The sequence below is a fragment of the Festucalex cinctus genome, chromosome 5 (assembly GCF_051991245.1).
Source record: "Festucalex cinctus isolate MCC-2025b chromosome 5, RoL_Fcin_1.0, whole genome shotgun sequence".
Taxonomy (NCBI): domain Eukaryota; kingdom Metazoa; phylum Chordata; class Actinopteri; order Syngnathiformes; family Syngnathidae; genus Festucalex; species Festucalex cinctus.
This window is the reverse complement of record NC_135415.1, coordinates 12,920,233-12,937,774: the sequence shown is the minus strand read 5'-3', so window position 1 is coordinate 12,937,774 and position 17,542 is coordinate 12,920,233. Positions and strand designations below refer to the sequence as shown.

General features: G+C 39.9%; 1 protein-coding gene across 6 annotated transcripts in view; it reads right to left on the bottom strand.

The window, feature by feature from the left end:
• LOC144018960 (ral guanine nucleotide dissociation stimulator-like) overlaps window positions 1-17,542 on the bottom strand; it is a 37,509-nt gene that overhangs the window by 16,159 nt on the left and 3,808 nt on the right. For 2 of the 6 annotated variants that reach the window (XR_013283560.1, XM_077521687.1), the window contains exons 1-6: window positions 7,863-9,089; window positions 4,310-4,614; window positions 2,994-3,068; window positions 2,630-2,823; window positions 2,417-2,541; window positions 758-973 (exon numbers count right to left, since the gene is read on the bottom strand). Coding sequence is in view for 4 of the 6 variants with exons in the window: in XM_077521687.1 (XP_077377813.1) it covers window positions 758-973; window positions 2,417-2,541; window positions 2,630-2,823; window positions 2,994-3,068; window positions 4,310-4,614; window positions 7,863-8,030 (1,083 nt within the window). In the remaining 2 variants the exon portion in view is untranslated. Of the gene's footprint in view, window positions 1-757; window positions 974-2,416; window positions 2,542-2,629; window positions 2,824-2,993; window positions 3,069-4,309; window positions 4,615-7,862; window positions 9,091-17,542 lie in introns of those variants that run through there. The other 4 variants (XR_013283559.1, XM_077521684.1, XM_077521685.1 and 1 more) reach the window with 4 other exon arrangements.

The following is a 17,542-nucleotide window of genomic DNA, read 5'->3' as shown; positions in this document are numbered from 1 at the left end:
GGTTAAGGTTTCAAACAAGGATTGAGGCTTCAAAGTTACGGCTTCACATGAAAGAAGGGTTAGAAATCCAAACCAGGGTGCTCCCTTTTTGAAGATATTACATGCTTAAAGTTTGAAATTTGGGTTTTAAACCAAGTTAAAGTTTGAAAATATGGTTAGATTTCTCAAACAAGGGTTTTAAATTAGGATTTCATCTGGGTTAGGGTTTTAAAGCAAGGGTAGGGTTTCAAACCTGTTAGTGTTTCGCAACGAGAGTTTTAAATAAGATTTATGATTTAAGCAAGGGTTGGAGTTCCAAGTCAAAGTGTGGGTTTCAAGTTAGGGTTGTAAGCCTGAGTTAGGGTTTCAAATTAGAGGTTTTAAAAGAAGGATTAGGGATTCAAATTAGGGCTCAAAGCCAAAGTTAAGTTTTGAATTGGGTTTTTAAGACTAGATTAGCGTCTTGGGTTAGGGTTTTAAACAAGGGTAGGGGTTCCAAATAATGGTTAGGGTTTCAATAATGATTTAAGATTTCAAGTTCGGTTTTGAAGCCTGGATTAGGGTTTCGAAAGAGTCTCTGAAATAAGAGTTAGGGTTCCTAGCCAGCATGTCAAGTCGGGGTTTCAAAACTTTTTAAAATGAGGGTTTTATAAAAGCCAGGTTTAGGGTTTCAATTTAGGGTTTCAGGTCTAAGTTAGGTTTTCGGACTTGAAAGCTTTTGTATTAGTTTTGAGGTAGGGTTTCAAGCCAGTGGTTCTTGCAGGCACGGCGTCCTGACCCGGGCCACGTCGATCCACCTCTCCAGGAGTCGGGCCCTCTGGTTGTGCTTGAGCGCGGCGTTGCTGAGGCTGGTGCTGATCACACAGTTGGTGACCGAGTTGAACTGGGCCACGGTGGCGCGGATGGTGGGCGCCAGGTGCTCTTTGCCCTTTTTGTCACGCTGCGACCAGATGCCCCCCAGGCAGTGGTACGGGACCACCTTCTTGAACAGGTCCTGCGCACAACATTATTTTGTGATGTGTCAACACAAAAACGTTTTACGTGTGTGACATTTTTAACTCATTCACTCGCAGCCATTTTCAAGCAAACCCCCCCTCGCTCCCAACAGCGCTAAACATCGTCATCACTTCTTACTGAAGGACAAAGCACAAAATGTGCATCTTATTTTTCACGTTTTAACGGCACTAAATAACATCATCATTTCTGAACGAAATACAACGCAACCTCAAACAAAATGTGCGTATGGTTCAGAATATTTGTGCTATTACTGTTCTCACGCCCAACATCAAGTTCGCACAGTAAGCGTCTCGGAAGGTGGTGTCCACATCAACGGGGAAGTTTCATCATTAATCACAAATCTATTTAGAATTGTTAGTATAGTAATTAGTGTTGTTCCGATACCGTTTTTTGGCTCCCGATACCGATACCTAGCTTTGCAGTATCGGCCGATACCGATACCATACCGATACCTAAGTTTGTTTTTTTTCCCTCAACATGAAAAAGCTGTCCTGCCATTGGTTTACAGCATTCAAGGGACAATAGGATATCTTAGATTGGCATGCAGTGCCCATGTCACATATCAGTGAATGTCGTGCACGAGCAGGACACAAGATGTTGCCTCCAAAATCCTATATTAGTGTTACAATTAATGGTATCGGCATGTTAGTTGTGAGTAGTCACCGATACCGATACCACTGTTTTAATGCAGTATCGGTACCTCTGCTGATACCAGTATCAGTATCGGAACAACACTAATAGTAATTTAGCTTTTTTTTCCCTCAACATGCCCCCTGCTGGCCGTTGTGTAATAACAACCATTTTTTCAACCATTCCTTGCAGTTGAAAGGCTCCATCAAAGCCTTCTGTATGCTCTAGCGTAAAAAAAAACCCAAACGTAAAGATACGTCTACGGGACACTGAAAACGTTGAAAATAGAACGTATTTATATGTTATTGGGAGTTAAAATGAGTTAAAAAAGTGCATGTCGACTTATCTAGCACAGGGACCAATCAAATGAAAATATTAAACCCATGACTCCTCCCCCCTCGGCTTTGGGCCAATTAAAGCTCTGATATGACGGTAACGTATAATCACATAATTCTATAATTTTATTTATACATGAAAAGTGTTGTATACATAAAATTTGATTGATTGATTGATAATTCCGACATCCGTGCATGAATCAGGTGAACAAAAGGTGCACTGTTTTTGAAAATACAGTTCTAGTTTTTTAATGATTTATAGGCTTCCCGCCCAAAAACGAAAAGTTGTATTTTAGAAGACTTTCTTGACCCTTCTTAAACTCAACTTTACTAATGAGCTTTTACGACTTTAGCTTAGGAAAATATGGCTTCATTCTCGTAAGATTGTGACTAAAATATTTCCTAAAAAAAATGAATAAATTGACTTTTGTCTTTCATCAGGTTGTTTTGCTCACCGCGTCCATTAGCGTGAACTGCTCGGCCACCATGATGGGGTCGAAGGACAGGAAGCTGAAGGTGGGCAACTCGTCCTCGAAGCCGCTCTCCTCTTGCGTGGCAAACGGGCAGCCCAAGTGTTCGCCTGACAATTGCAAGATGAAGAAGTCAGGTTTGAAGCAAGGGCGGGGTTTTTCCAAAATCACCCTCAGGCGTCTCCCGCTTTTATTTACCGTCCGTTTCGGGTTCGCACTGCTGCCGTCTGTGGAAGTGTGCCAGCAGGTTGCGGGCACGACGCTCCAGGTCAGAACCGGGGAAGTGGAGGTGGAGGTACGACAGAAGCTGGTGGAGGCAGTCGTAGCCCGGAGGAGTCCAGAAGTCCTCCGAGTACTGGTCCAGCCACGCGCCCAAGATGGACGACACCGTGCTTGGCAAACACACGGGCACATGCTAAGGTGTTAGCATCGCGCTATTTTAACTCTTGAGCTCCGGTGTGAAAATGTACTAAAAGCTCCAAAGGCTCATGAACACGATCTAATACAGTGTCATTAGATTTTTTTTAAACCAAATAAACAAGGGTCAAAGGCATTGTCTTACTTTCTGAGCTCGGTGCAGTCGTCCTGGCAGACGCGATGCGCCGTCGCCGCTGGAACATTCTGGAGTCTAGCGTACCTGAAAGGGAAAACAGAGACACATTTAGAGTTATAAACAAAGGTTCGGGCGAAACAAAGCGGTTTCAAGCCATAGTTAGGGTTTCAATTTGAGTTTCAAGTGAATATTGGGATTTTTAACTCATTAACTTCCAACCATTTTTACTGAACCCCCTTCATCCCCCGTTTTAATGGATTTTGACTGATTTTGTAAGGCCAAAAGAATATTGTGTTCTATTGCTATAAAAACATGGAACCCACCAAAAGAAAGATTAGATTCTCTTCTTTCATCAGGAAAAAAGTACATTTTTATCCGTTTCCATTTTGCAGCAATTAGCAATAGATTATAGCTAAATTTCATCATTATTCACAAACCTATTCAAAACACTGTGGAAAAGATCTTGTTGCAACATGGCCCTGGCTGATCTCTTATACTCTGCTGCCACCTGATGAGCGTTTTTATCATAACTACCATTGCTTTAAACGACCTCTTCAGGTCAGAGGCTGCATCAAAGCCTTCTATACTCTAGCATTAAAAAAAAATGCATAGAAACATGTAAATATGTTTTGGGACCATGGCAATATTTTTTTTTAAAAGCACATTTTATACGCTTTTGGGAGCAAATGAGTTAAACAAGGGTTAAGGCTTGAAATTAGGGTTTGAAGCCAAGGTTTAGGTTTTAAATGAGGGTTTAAATCCAGAGTTATCATTTCCAGTTTCAAAATAGAGTTAGAGATTCAAAGTAGGGTTTGAAACCGAAATTAGGGTATTTGTTAGGGTTTAAAACAAGAGTTAGGGTTTCAAACCTGGACTAGGGTTTCAGGCAAGGGCTTGGTTTTAAAGTCAAATTTCAAATTGGGATTCTAGCTAGTATTTGATTTTAACAGTATGGAGTCAAGAATGGGTTAGGGATTAAAACAAAAGTTAAGGTTTTAGATATTGTTTTAAGTGACTGTTAAGACTTTCCAACTTCGTAGAGTTTCAAACAAGTTTTTGTGTTTTAAATACATTTGTGAAGCCAATCTTTGGGTTTCCAATTACAGTTTAAAAGGGATATGGTTGCAAATTCACACTTCAAACCCTGGTTAGGGTTTCTAGTCAAAGTTGGGGTTTCAAAGTAGGATTTTGAAACTAGGTTTGGGTTTTGACCTGAGTGTTACAGTTTCAAGACAGGATTACAGTTTCAAACTGGTGTTTTAAACAAAGATTAGGGTTTCAAATGAGGGACGGAAGCGAGCGTTAAGGTATGGGTCAATCAATACCTGTTGAGCAGCAGGTCGAGCACCTGCTTGGTGGTGGCGAAGGATCGGTAAGTGCAGAGGAAGATGGTGACATAGGTGGAGTCTTTGCCCTTGAAGGCGGTGACCATGTACTCCACCAGCCTCTCCAGAGTGCCCGCCTTGATGGTTCGCACCTTGCACGTCTCGTACAGGCTGAGGGCGGCGTCCGTCTCCACGCCCAGCCAACGCTGCCCCTTGCTGGACGAGTGGTGCAGCTGCACCTTACGCAGTGTGATGGTGAAGATGGCGTCGTCCTCCACTTCCTCGCCGATCTCCTGCGTCGAGCTCTAAAGCGGGACACATAAAATAAACAAAGATAAAAAAATAAAAAAAAGTGCGTGAAAAGCAGAGAGACGGAAAGAAGGAATGGAGGGGACTTGTAAATTTCCCCCTGATGTACTAATTTTGTCGATCACTGTGAGAGAAAGTTATGTTTTTCAATTTTTGTCAAAAAGCCCCTTTCACACTAACTATCAAAGACGACTTTGACGTGTGAATGGTACTGATATGGAAGTAGGGGAGGTACTGGACCCATTTTTTGGTGATGTCTGAAAATGTTACAATATAAAATGTAGCAAAAGCCCCTTTCATACCAGTGAAGAAAGTCTGTTTTTTTTTTTCCTGGGATGCTATGATGTGTGAAAGGTACCAACATAAAATTGGTAGAAGCAAGACGGTAGACTTCTGTGAACATTTTGTTGGATTTCTGTGTGAAAGGGTCTTTGTTTTTTTGAATGTTTAAAAAAGCCACTTTCACACTGCCTATCAAAGACGACTGACGTGTGAATGTACTGATATAGCAAAAACCCCTTTCACACCAGTGAAGAAAGGCTGCTTTGTTTTTCCTGGGATGCTATGATGTCTGAAAGGTACCAACATAAAATTGGGAGAGGTAATACGGCAGATGTGTGAACATTTTGTTGGATTTCTGTGTGAAAGAGTCTTTGTTTGTTTTTTTCATGTTTAAAAAAGCCCCTTTTACACTGATCATAAAAGGCAGCTTGCACCCTGGGTCCCTGGATGTGTAAAAAGCACCAATGTGGAATGAAGGGATTAAGGGGACTTGTAAATTTCCCCACAACTGGAACGGAGGTGACAAATCTAATCCGCTAATTTTGCAAGATCTGTTTACGTTGTCAAGATTTTCCAAAAGCCCCAAAGCAGATCAAACATGACTTCAAAGCGTGAAAGGTACTGATAAGCAAGCAAGCTGTGTGAAAGTTATATTTTCAGACACTTCAATCTGCTGCTGTAATACGAGAAAAAACTTTTTTCCAACTAATTAATCGCATAAAATTCCATAATAGGTCGTGCACATTTTTCTACCACTACAGTGGTCCTTTGCTACGTCGCGGTTCACTTATTACGGATTCACTCTATTGCAGATTTTTATTTCGGTCCATAACTCATACATTGCGGGGTTGAACCTCGATATATTGCGTTGTTTTGTTTTTTTAGATTATTATTAAAGATGTGTGTTTTCATTCAGTGCATATGTCTGTGAATAGAGAGTTACATTTTCATTGTGTGTAGGGTGAATGGATTTTTTTTGTTTTTGTTTTAGTGTGAGGACCAGTCAGAGGATCTCTAGTGGGTCATGTGATTCCCCTACCCCACCACAATCAGCACGACCACTCCCACTTGGTGTCAAGTGACGTCCAGCAGGACGCCAGGAAAAAAAAATAAGAATGGCGACCATTGAGGAGGGAAACCCTCCACTTCAGCAGCTTTAGCACTTACGTAATCTTCTTTGTATTTGTGTGTGTATGTTGGGGGAGGGCGTGATTATTAAAAAGGTGAGGAGGTCAGACAGAAGGAAAAAGACCAATCTCTATGGTGTTATGTTTTTGAGAGATGTGCGATACCATTTTTTCATACCTGTACCAGTACTAGTATTCACTCGTTGAGCCCTCAACAATACAGAGTAACGATACATCTACTACTTTTGATGTATAAAATTTCATCTAACACAATAACAAAAAAAAATTGTGAACAAGGGTTGCAGCAGCTAATGTGGGCTGACAAATTTAGCTTAATTTTTGTTTTGGCATATTTATTCTATACTTCCATCTTCTCTTTAAATAAATTGTGACAACAGTGTGAATGACTTTAAGGTAGTTAAATATTTATTTGAGTCAAATGATGTACTTTTGTCGTGCTATCTACTGTAGCTAATAATATTCTGTTATATTTTATATTGAGGGGAAAAAACGTGCAAAAAATAAACTTCACAAAACCAATATTTTCTTAAAGGCTTAATTAAGACACTAAATATGAAATAATCATTGTAACTTATCTTATGACATCATGAATATACAAGGCCAGTGCCAACACCAAAAAAGGGCCTAAAATGTCGGACCCATTATTCAGAATACTATTATTAGTATAGTTCTTTATATATATATATATATATATATCCATCCATCCATCCATCCATTTTCTTGACCGCTTATTCCTCACAAGGGGTCGCGGGGGCTGCTGGCGCCTATCTCAGCTGGCTCTGGGCAGTAGGCAGGGGACACCCTGGACTGGTTGCCAACCAATCGCAGGGCACACAGAGACGAACAACCATCCACACTCACACGCACACCTAGGGACAATTCGGAGCACCCAATTAACCTGCCATGCATGTCTTTGGAATGTGGGAGGAGACCGGAGTACCCAGAGAAGACCCACGCGGACATGGGGAGAACATGCAAACTCCACCCAGGAAGGTCCGAGCCTGGACTCGAGCCGAAGACCTCAGAACTGGGAAGCGGACGTGCTAACCACTCGACTACCGTGCCGCCCTATACATATATATATATATATATATATATATATATATATATACATACACAAATAACTTTGCACTTATGAAGGAAGGCTCAGTGCTCTGCACGAATGACGACAATTCTCATCATACATTTGTACAATACAATACAATGTTTTTATTTATTTATTTATTATGTTGCTTTGTTGTTTTTATACTTTCTTGTACAGTCAAATGCCCAGAAAATTCCTTTGACTAATAACAATAAAAACTACTATGATTAACAATAATAAATTTGTTATTAGAATTGTGTGTATATGGGTGCTCAAGAGCGCCTACTTATGAAGGGGCTGATAATAAGATAATACTATAGTTATAGTATCATTTTCACTACAGTGACTGATTGAAGTCTTTCAAAGCATTTGTAAAATCATGGTCTCCAAAATATTATACCTGTACTATATTTTAGTAAGCTACTTTTTATTTGCTCTCTTTATTATTCTTTGTTTTAATTACTGATTTTTCTTTTATGTACTTTTAAAATCAGTGTTGCAAGCTTTGTACTTTTTAAGTTACTCTTCCAGACGCATAAACATTAATAAAATAAAAATATACAGTATTAATATTACTTTTCATATCGTTCCCAACAGTTTTGCTTGACATTGTGTACTCAGACATCGTTTAGAAGGTGTTCCTAATTAAGTGTCCTGCGTCTACTAACAACAACCGGACCGGTAAGCCCACCCCCATCCATCCATCCATCCCCCCAGCCCTGGGCCTCACCTCCAGTAGAGGCAGATCCGGATCCAGCTGCGTGAAGCTGTGCAGCACCACCGGGCCGCAGCCGTCGGACATTTCCAGCCTCACCCCGTCCCACACGTCCCGCACCCACCACGACGACTCGAACATCTCGGTCGGGCCCGGCTCAACACCGCCTCCTAAGCGGACCATGGAAGCCGAGAGAGCTACTGCCGTGCCGTCACCGCGGAGAAAGCGACATTTTTTTTGGGCGGCGTTGATCGCTCGCTCTGTCCACTTGGAGGCGACCAACAAGCGGCCGTTTTCTTCAAATGATAGACGGCGATGGTGGTGGTGATGATGATGATGCGTTTATGGGAATCGTGACTCAGACGGAGAATTTACTAAGCCACGCCCACAAATGAGCGTTGCCTTCGAGGCCTTCGGAGATATCTAATTTTAATTCTATTTGTGCTGAAGTAGCCTAGCAACAAGAATAACTACTAAAAACGGATTTTACTCATGTCAGTTTGTTCATTTCAAGAGGCGTTCTTGATTGGGGATCCTTTCACAGCGGTAGATTCAAATTGACTCGCCGGTTCAACCCCTATAAATACGCCTATGAATAAAATATATTCTTAATTATCATTAAATTTGTAAACAAGACATATAATTGTTAATATGATTATTATTAAACCACGCCCACAACTCAGCGGTGCCTTTGTGGCAGTCGGAGATATCAATAGTTACCGGTATTTATTTGAGCCAAGCAACAACAACAACAACAACAAAAAAGTACCTTAAATGAAATTACATAAGATTTATGTATTCTAAGTAATCTCATTTAGTTCAAAATAATGGAATAAAGCCTCTGTTAGTTTAATACGTTCTTTGTGGATCACTTTTTTTTGCCCAATTGACCAACAAACTTGACTGCTTCATTAATAAACTGACTATTTTGTATACTCCCTTAATGAATAAGCCATTTTCGAAGTAATATGCAAAAACAACATCTATTTCAGACATTAATATGTCAAAAAAAGGGTTTGTGTGTGTGTGTTTACAGAATAATTTGGTTTAACTTAATTGGATATGGCATATAGGAGTTTACTAATTCATCGCTGAAAAACTTTTTTTTAACACAAACACTTTTGTAAGTTACATGCAACAAATAAAACAACCAATTTGACTCTTTTTGACGAATAAACACTCGTTTACAACAACAAAAAAAAAAAGGGTCAACAATGCTTGTATGGGGACACAAAATGCCAGAAAATAGCACAAAAAAAGACGTTTCCAGAGTGTCCCTGAAGGGAGCATCGCTCTATGGTGCCTAGTGAAACGGTTGATTGTGTTTTTGTTGTTGGGCTTCACTATGGCAGCAAAGTAAGCACACGCGCACAAACGCGCACCCGATAGTTGTGTGCCACTGCCCCCAAGTGGCCAGTGTGTTCTTTGTTTATTTTCAGGGGCTGTTTAGTTATTACATAACTTAAATAAAAATTCCCCTCCGAATTTGGATCTGCGGACGTGTTTAAGTGTCTATGAAAAGTCGGAGAAAATATCTGGAACACAGCCAAGAAAACATGTCCCACGACTCAGGGGGAAGTAAAATATATATATATATATATATATATATATATATATATATATATATATATATATATATATATATATATATATATATATATATATATATATATATATATATTGGCGTTGGCCACAGAACAGCGAATGGAACCCGCTACCACGTCTCAAGGCCTGGATGATTCGTAGTTTGTACAGCCAATACCATTAAAATAATTGGATAATAAGGATGAAGAAGAAGAGACTCTCCTTCCAAGCACGAATAATAATTCATCTCTGCACAAAATGCAGGTGTCATGTAAACAAACCATTAAAAATAGACAGTACAGTATATATTTGTTTTTTTTATCTGTGCAATAAAGAGAAAAAATACCACGTGTAAAAAATGACACAAGAATTAAGTTACTTTTTTTTTTAAGAGAGAGAAAAAAGTTGCAGTTTTAAGTGAAAAAGCCACATTTTGGTGAGGAAATTATTGTATTTTTTTTTACAAAATAAAGAATCAGTTCAACAGAATCAAATAAGATTTTGTCTAGATAAGAAGTGGCCTATTTTTGAAAAAAGTTGGAGTGTTTTGAAAACTAAGTCATTTTTTTTTCTAAGAAAAAAATATATTATTTTTATGAATGCTTAAATTGTTTTAGGCTTTAAAAAAATACAACTTTAATCTTTGAAAGAAAAATAAAATTACCCAATCCACTCAAAATCAGACTTTATTCTTGCAATAATTTTTTTTTTTTTGTTAATTACAAAAAAACAGTGTGTGGTCCATCATCATAGTTTTTCATAGTTATTCACTGATTTAAAAAAAAATATATATATAAAATTTGTTTTAGAGGGGACAAAACCCTGTTTTCCTGCAATATGTTTACTGGTGGTATGTCCCTGCTTATTCAAGAATTTTAGTGGTTAAAAAAGACACACAAAAAAATCCTTAATGCAGTTATTAATCACAAATTGTTGGGGATTTTAGGGGTCTATTGAATTCTTTAAAAAAATAAAAAAAAATAAAAAAAAGACTAGTTTTATAAAATTAATCCTTTTGTTTCTCAAAAAAAATCTGACTTTATTTTTTTAAAATTATGACAAAAAATGCAACTATATTTTCATGACATTATTAGTAGTAGATCTTTACAGTGTAATTATTAATGAAATATGAGCTAAAAAAAAAAAAAAAAAAAAAAACATGCGTGTGCAGAACAAGGTTGTGAAATCAAACAAAAACAGATCGATAGGCGATCAAATAGAACAAGAAGAACAACCCCATTTTGTTCTTGCTGCTGTGCTATGTGGCAAACGACTGCTTTTTACACTTATTTCACCACTAAAAATGTTAAAAGTGGAGACCCCCTGATCTCCACTTGTGCTCGAGTAAGTGGACATCTGCCAGCGTTTTTACAAAAAGCGAGCCCGACCTGTGTTCCGGTCCCGTCAAAGTCTCCCGCCTCCCAGCAGCCTCGCGATCGGACCAGCAGTCCGCAAGTCCAGCGGCTCCAACTCCCCATCTCAGAAACCCCGAAGGAGGCCAACCGACGCACACGCTGCTGCCGCCACTGCTGCGCCCCCTTAAAAGTGGGGCCAAACCCCTGGCGGACGCCCTCGCTCTCGCCGCATGTTTGCTTTTCCAGCTGTGTCAACAAGTGCAGGAACAACACTGGGAAAAAATTAACTTGTGGAGACTTGAAAGGAGCCCGGCCGGGTGAAGCTTGTTAGCCGCGAGCTAGCGACGAGGACGACGAGGTACGAAGAGAAATGAAAGCGAGGCGCGAACAAAAAGGTGTGGGAAGGTCCTAAAAGCACTGGAAGATTGATTTCACACACACACACGCACACACCTAAGGGTGCACTCACACTTGGCATATGCGAGCGTGCAGCGAAGCGCTGTCACACAATTACTCTAATGCAATCTCTGCTTGCAGCTTATTCACGATAACCGGCACCTTGCACAATAGAAATGTACACAACCACTCGAAATAGCAACGTGACAAGTGGCTGCCGTCTTTGGGGGAATTTTCAACAACCAAAACAAAAAAACAAAAAAAACATGGAAATGGACACTTCAAATGCCTCTAAAAATCTCCATTTATGAAAACAAAACAAAACATGTACCGGTAGTTGAATTGCTCTACTTTGAATGTTATCAAAGTTTGTTGTCTTGAAATATTGAGTTCACCCTACTTTTTTTTATTTATTTATTTATTTATTTATTTATTTTTTTTGTTACAGTGCGGATATTTTTTCATGTCAGCTAATCGGTTTCCATGCTGAGAAATAATAAAATTAAACAGTTTTGCTTTAACTCATTCACTCCCAGCCATTTTCACAGAAGTAATCTCCTTCTCTCCCGGCCGTTTTACTGGAATTTGACTGATTTTGCAAGGCCCACAGAATATTGTGTTCTATTGCTATAAAACATGGAACCTATCAAAAGAAAGATTCAAGTTTCTTCTTTCATCAAGAAAAAAAAACATATTTCTATCTGTTTCCGTTTTACAGTAATTAGCATTAGAATATAACTAAGTTTCATCATTATTCAGAAATCTATTTAGAATTGTGAGCAATTGAGCTTTTTTTTTCAACATGGCCCTGGTTGATCTCTTATAATCTGCTGCCATCTGCTGATCGTTTGTGTAATAACTACCATTTCTTCAACCGTTCTTTGCAGTTGAGGGACTGCATCAAAGAGTTCTGTAGGCTCTAGCATTGAAAAAACAAAACAAAAAAAACAGTATAAATACATCTTTGGGACTCTTAAAACATTTCAAATAGAACATATTTATACGTTTTGGGGAGCAAATGGCAAATGATTGAAGGTCTTTTTTTGACAATATTTTCTTCGGACAAGAACATTCCCCCAAAAAAGGCCAAAAAAAAAAACCAACCTATCATCTGATTTTTAAAATTCTTGGCATGTTGTACTGAGGTCGAAGTGTCCATTTCAACCAGACTCTGCATTTTTTTTGGAACTCGTCACATTATAGAAATAATACCAAGTATAGTAGAAAAAAAAGTTGAAGAAAACATTTCACAAACATCTGGCAATTTAGCATAAGGATGTGAACTGTGCGGGCTTGTATCGTGTCCTGATGCTCCTCATACAGTATGTCGTACCATTATGTATCAAGTTATTTTTTTAATCAATAAAAAGATGTCAGTCAAAGAAGGCGCAAGTTGCTAACACAAAGACGACATTAGTGGGAATAAAGACAAAAAAAGTTGGGATAATTGAAAGGTACGTATGCTGCTGGCGGATATAAGTGTCGCTATTTCATCCACAGGGACATACGGAATTAGAAAGACGGTTAAGTATTGTTAGTGTTGTAAAACTAAATATATGCATAACCTACAAATACATTTTAGCTTATGAAACACTTTGACATGCCACGTTTTAAGCATCTACAACCACACCTTCGCAAAATTCGACCAAACAAGTGAAACATAAATCACTAAGTCTTAAAACAGATTACAAAAAAATAAAAAAAATGAAAAAATCACACAATAAGAAACAAAAAATAAGCACAACTCAGCAGAGTGGACAAATACTCGAGGGTGTCTTCACCTTCTACAACATGCTGACACAAGCGCAGCCAAGACCAGACCAGACACGTACAAATCACACACACAGTAACTCTAACCTTAACTGACTTGATAATTTAACCCAGGAACCCTACTTCGAAACCCTAATTTCAGACTTGAAACCTAAACTAAAACCCTAATTTGAACCCGTGATCCTGTCTTGAAACCTCATTTAAAACTTTCAGACCCTACTATGAATCCTGAACTATTTTACTGCCACACTTTATCAAAAAAAAAACAACTTTGATATGACAAAGGCTTTGATCATTCAGGAAAAGAGATACAATGCTTCCATTTGCTGGCCATAGAGTGTTTTTGATTCCACAACCCATTGAGCGGGCAGCGCTGCACTTAGACGTTGCACTGGAAAAAAAACTAAAATAAAATAAAAAAAAAACATAGCTGACGTCATGGCGGCATACGTCGTGATTTTACTGATCGTTATTAAACGTTTTTGGCAGTCAAAGAGTTAACAATGGCTTGATACCTTTTTTTTTTTTTTTTTTTTTTTTTTTTTAAACCAAAGGACTACCTTAAAACCCTAATCTAGGCTTGAAACCATTATTTGAAATCCTAATCTAATTTTGAAACCCTAATTTGAAATTCTAATACAAACTTTGAAACCCTAATTTGGAACCTTAACCCTACCATGACACCTTAAATTGAAACCCTGACAAACACTTGAAAACCCTCATTCAAAACTCTTATGTTATCTTGAAACCCTAATTTAAAACCCCAATGCTAGTTTAAAGGCCTAATATGAAAACCAAATCTGGGTTTGTAACCCAAATTGAAACCCTCACAAAGGTTTGTAACCCTAACTTGAATCCCTTATCTTGTCTTGAAACCGAAATTTAAAATCCCAACTCTTGTTTGAATCCCCAATTTAAAACCCAAATCCTAGTTTATAACCCTAACTTGAAACTCTGACACAGAGCTTAACTTGAAACCTTAATCCTGCCTTTACACCCTAACCCTGCTTCAATACATGGATCTTGTTTGAAGTCCTGAATCCTAATTTGAAACGCCGTCATGAAAACCCCAATTTGAAACCTTCATCCGTATTTGAAACCTTTACTCGAAAGCCTAAACCTGGCTTGAAACCCTAATTTCCTAATTTATTTATGAATTTATTTTTAATTCTAATTTCCTAATTTAATTAACCGAGACTTAAATGTAAAAGTGCTATAAATCAAATGTACATACTTTGAAAACCTCATGTTACGACTTTTCCATCGCTTCCTCCGGAGGGCTACCAAGGCTTCGACGCATGCATATAAACGTAGTGGCGGTGGCGCCCCTCACCAGGTGGTCCACGAGGTATATAGGCAGGTGTAACGTGCCCATCATGGTGGCGGGCTGCTGCGCCAACGCCCGCGGCACATTGAAGCTCTCCTCCATGTTGTTGCATCAACCACACCCCTCGTCCCGTTCGACTAATCCCGGGTTTAATAGTCCCCAATTACTAGTCCCAGACCGCTCCTTGGCTCATCCGCCGTTTCTCAGCCGTCACTCGACCACATGTTGCCGTCATGCAGCAAGCACGCTCGGTTTTCGCGTCCACATTGATGGATTGTAGGGGGTTCTGAGGGGAGGAGTGCAGGGAGGGGGCGTTGCAGCTCTGCGACTCGTCTCCCTCTCTCTTTCCCTCTCTCTCTCTCTCCCGCCCTCTCTCAGCCACCTGCTGGAATGTTGCGCTCTCTCATTAAAGTGTCTCCTCTGTTGCCATGGCGCCTCGCCGCCAGTCAATCAAATGCGGCGGCGGGGTGGTCTGCTTCCTGTTTACACAAAGTCGCGTGCAGGTAATTGATGCACTGATTTCAAATCAAAAATCATTTTGACATTTAACATTCGTAGTGTTGTACAAACGTAACAACAAGTTAGGAAGTTGTTGTTGTTGTGATTCGGCATTTTCCCCGCGTTGCTGCACTGCAGGACGTGAGAGTGAAAACTGGCCTTTGTGTGGCGAAACAATCAAGCTGATTTACAGCCTTGTGTTACACCTCCTGGCTATCTCGCTAATATATGCAGCACGACGCACGATTACGGTTTCAAAGCAGGGTTTCAAGCCATGGTTAGGGTTTTAATCCAGAATTAGGTTAGAGCAACACACCACTTAATCATTTTCCAGTATACGTAGGGTTAGGCATTGTGTACAAAGAATAAATAGTGCAAATATCTCTGGCATCTTATTCACTGAATTTTATTTGAAACCGATTAAGTATCTGAAATCGAACGTGCCGTGAGGGATGCCACGTCCCTGGTCACGTGATCGTGATGACGTATCCCGTGCGTAACCGGAAGCCGTCTTCGCTCATTTCAATGGGAATTTGCAGACATAATGTGCAAGAAAAAGTCTTGGTTCCCAAATACTGCGCCAATTCTGTTCAGAGTAAAGTCCTCATGACATCCGGTTTCATGTCATTCCGTGTGGGGGGTGGCCACTCCTAATGTGGGCCAAAGCGTGCTTAGCACATGACATGTAGTTTAGCCTAGCAGAGTGAAAGTCACCCGGATGTTTACCATCCCCTTTGACTCACTGGCGGATAGATCTGCCAGTTTTATCCGGCTTTCGGTGTCCTCCATTGCTGTACTGCTTTTGAAGAAGTGCTTCTTTGCTGCAGGGCGTAATTCCACCTTTGATGTCCACCGTGGGACGCGATAATGCCTCGTGAGTTTCTTTGTTGTCATTCATTCCATGTCATTCAATGTGTATTTCACGCACGCGATATGTTACAATGATCACGTGACTGTTCAAAATGCCTGATATAGTACTTACCGCAAAAATATTCATAAAAAGTGCTATAAAATCACAATTGCTCAACATAAATTGGCTTTTTTTTTCAGGGAAGAGTTGAAATGAATCATTTCACAGAATAGCTAGTTAGTTTTTCATAAGTCTTGTGTTTCTTTAACTTTACAAATTAGCATTTCAAGGCTGGGTTAGGGTTTCAAACAAGAGTTAGGATTTCTAGTTAAGGCTTAAGTAACCCATGATTTAGGGTTTCACATTAGGCTTTCAATTTATGGTTCAAGCCAGGGTTGAGGTTTGAAGGTAGATTTCACAGTAGGGTTTCAAGCCTTAGTTGTTTGGATTTCAAAGATGGGTTAGAGTTCTAGTTTGGGTTTCAAAGCAGGTTCAGTGAGGGTTGTAAGTAGTGTTGTCCCGATACCGATACCCAGCTTTGCAGTATCGACCGATACCGATACCATACAGATACTTAAGTTTTTTTTTCCTCAACATGAAAAAGCTGTCCTGCCATTGGTTCACAACATTCAAGGGCCAATAGGAGATCTTAGATCGGCATGCAGTGAACATGTCACATACGTCGTACACCAGCAGGACACAAGATGCTGCATCCAAAATCCTATATTAGCATTGGAATTAATGGTATCGGCATGTTACTTGTGAATAGTCACCGATACCGATACCACTGGTTTAATGCAGTATCGGCACCTCTGCCGATACCAGTATCGGTATCGGAACAACACTAGTTGTAAGGTTGGGTTAGGGTTTCAAATGAGGGTTTCAGGACAGGATTTAAGTCTATGCTAGGGTTTCAAACTGGGTTTTTGATCATGCATAATTTGTAGGGATGGGCGAGTACCGATACCAGGTATCGGGTCGATACCAGCCTTTTTTCAAGTACTCGAGTACTCGTGACGCAGACGAGTACAAACGACTGATGGCAGAGGGGGAAGACGTAAAGTGAGTCCTCCTTGACTGTAACTGGCGCTAGCTTGCAGCAGTTTTTCACCAAAACTTCACCGGTTTGGAAATATTTCAAAATTGTGAATCTTAAACTAAAAGAGCATTTTTGTGTTTTATTTTGAGCGTTAAGACTATTGAAGAGTGACTGTGCTGTTTTTTTTTGTCAAAATTAAAGGAAATATAATTGTTTAAAAATATCTTTTAGTGACTTTTTTTTAAATTGTCAAAATGTACTACTGGTATCGGCAGTTGGTATCGGTATTGGCGAGTACTGAGAGTCTGAGTATCGGTCTGAAAAAAAGTGGTATCGAACATCCCTAATAATTTGTAACTGAGTTACAAATTCAGAGCACGGTTTCAAGCCAGGTTTACCCCGGGTTTACACCGGTTGCGTGTGCGGTGCGGCTGCGGTGCGGTGCGTCTTGACTGCGTGCTCCGGACGCGTCAATTTTTTGCCCAATCCACACCGGCTCCGCACAGCTGCGGTCCGGCAGCTCCGTCGCCGACCACTTCCCGCCGTGTCTCGCGTGACCGCGCGCGATCATGTGGCATTAAAAACAACGACAAACACACAGAAAGTCTGTGCTCAACAGAGAAGCAGAAAGAGGTGGATTTTTATTATTTTGTGGTTTTCTACCTCCAATATAAACCTCTCCTCATCCATGTTCGCTGGTGTCTAAACCGTGAATGACCACCTCGCACGTTAACTCCAAGCCCGTCTACGCCCACATCACGTTTTGCTAGCATGCTTGCGAAATAGGAGCTGGCGAGTGTTTTATCTTGAAAGGTAACCGGAAATTTATTTTGAAACTGCGTCGGTCTTCCTGTCCCGCTCGATGTGTTTTGTGCT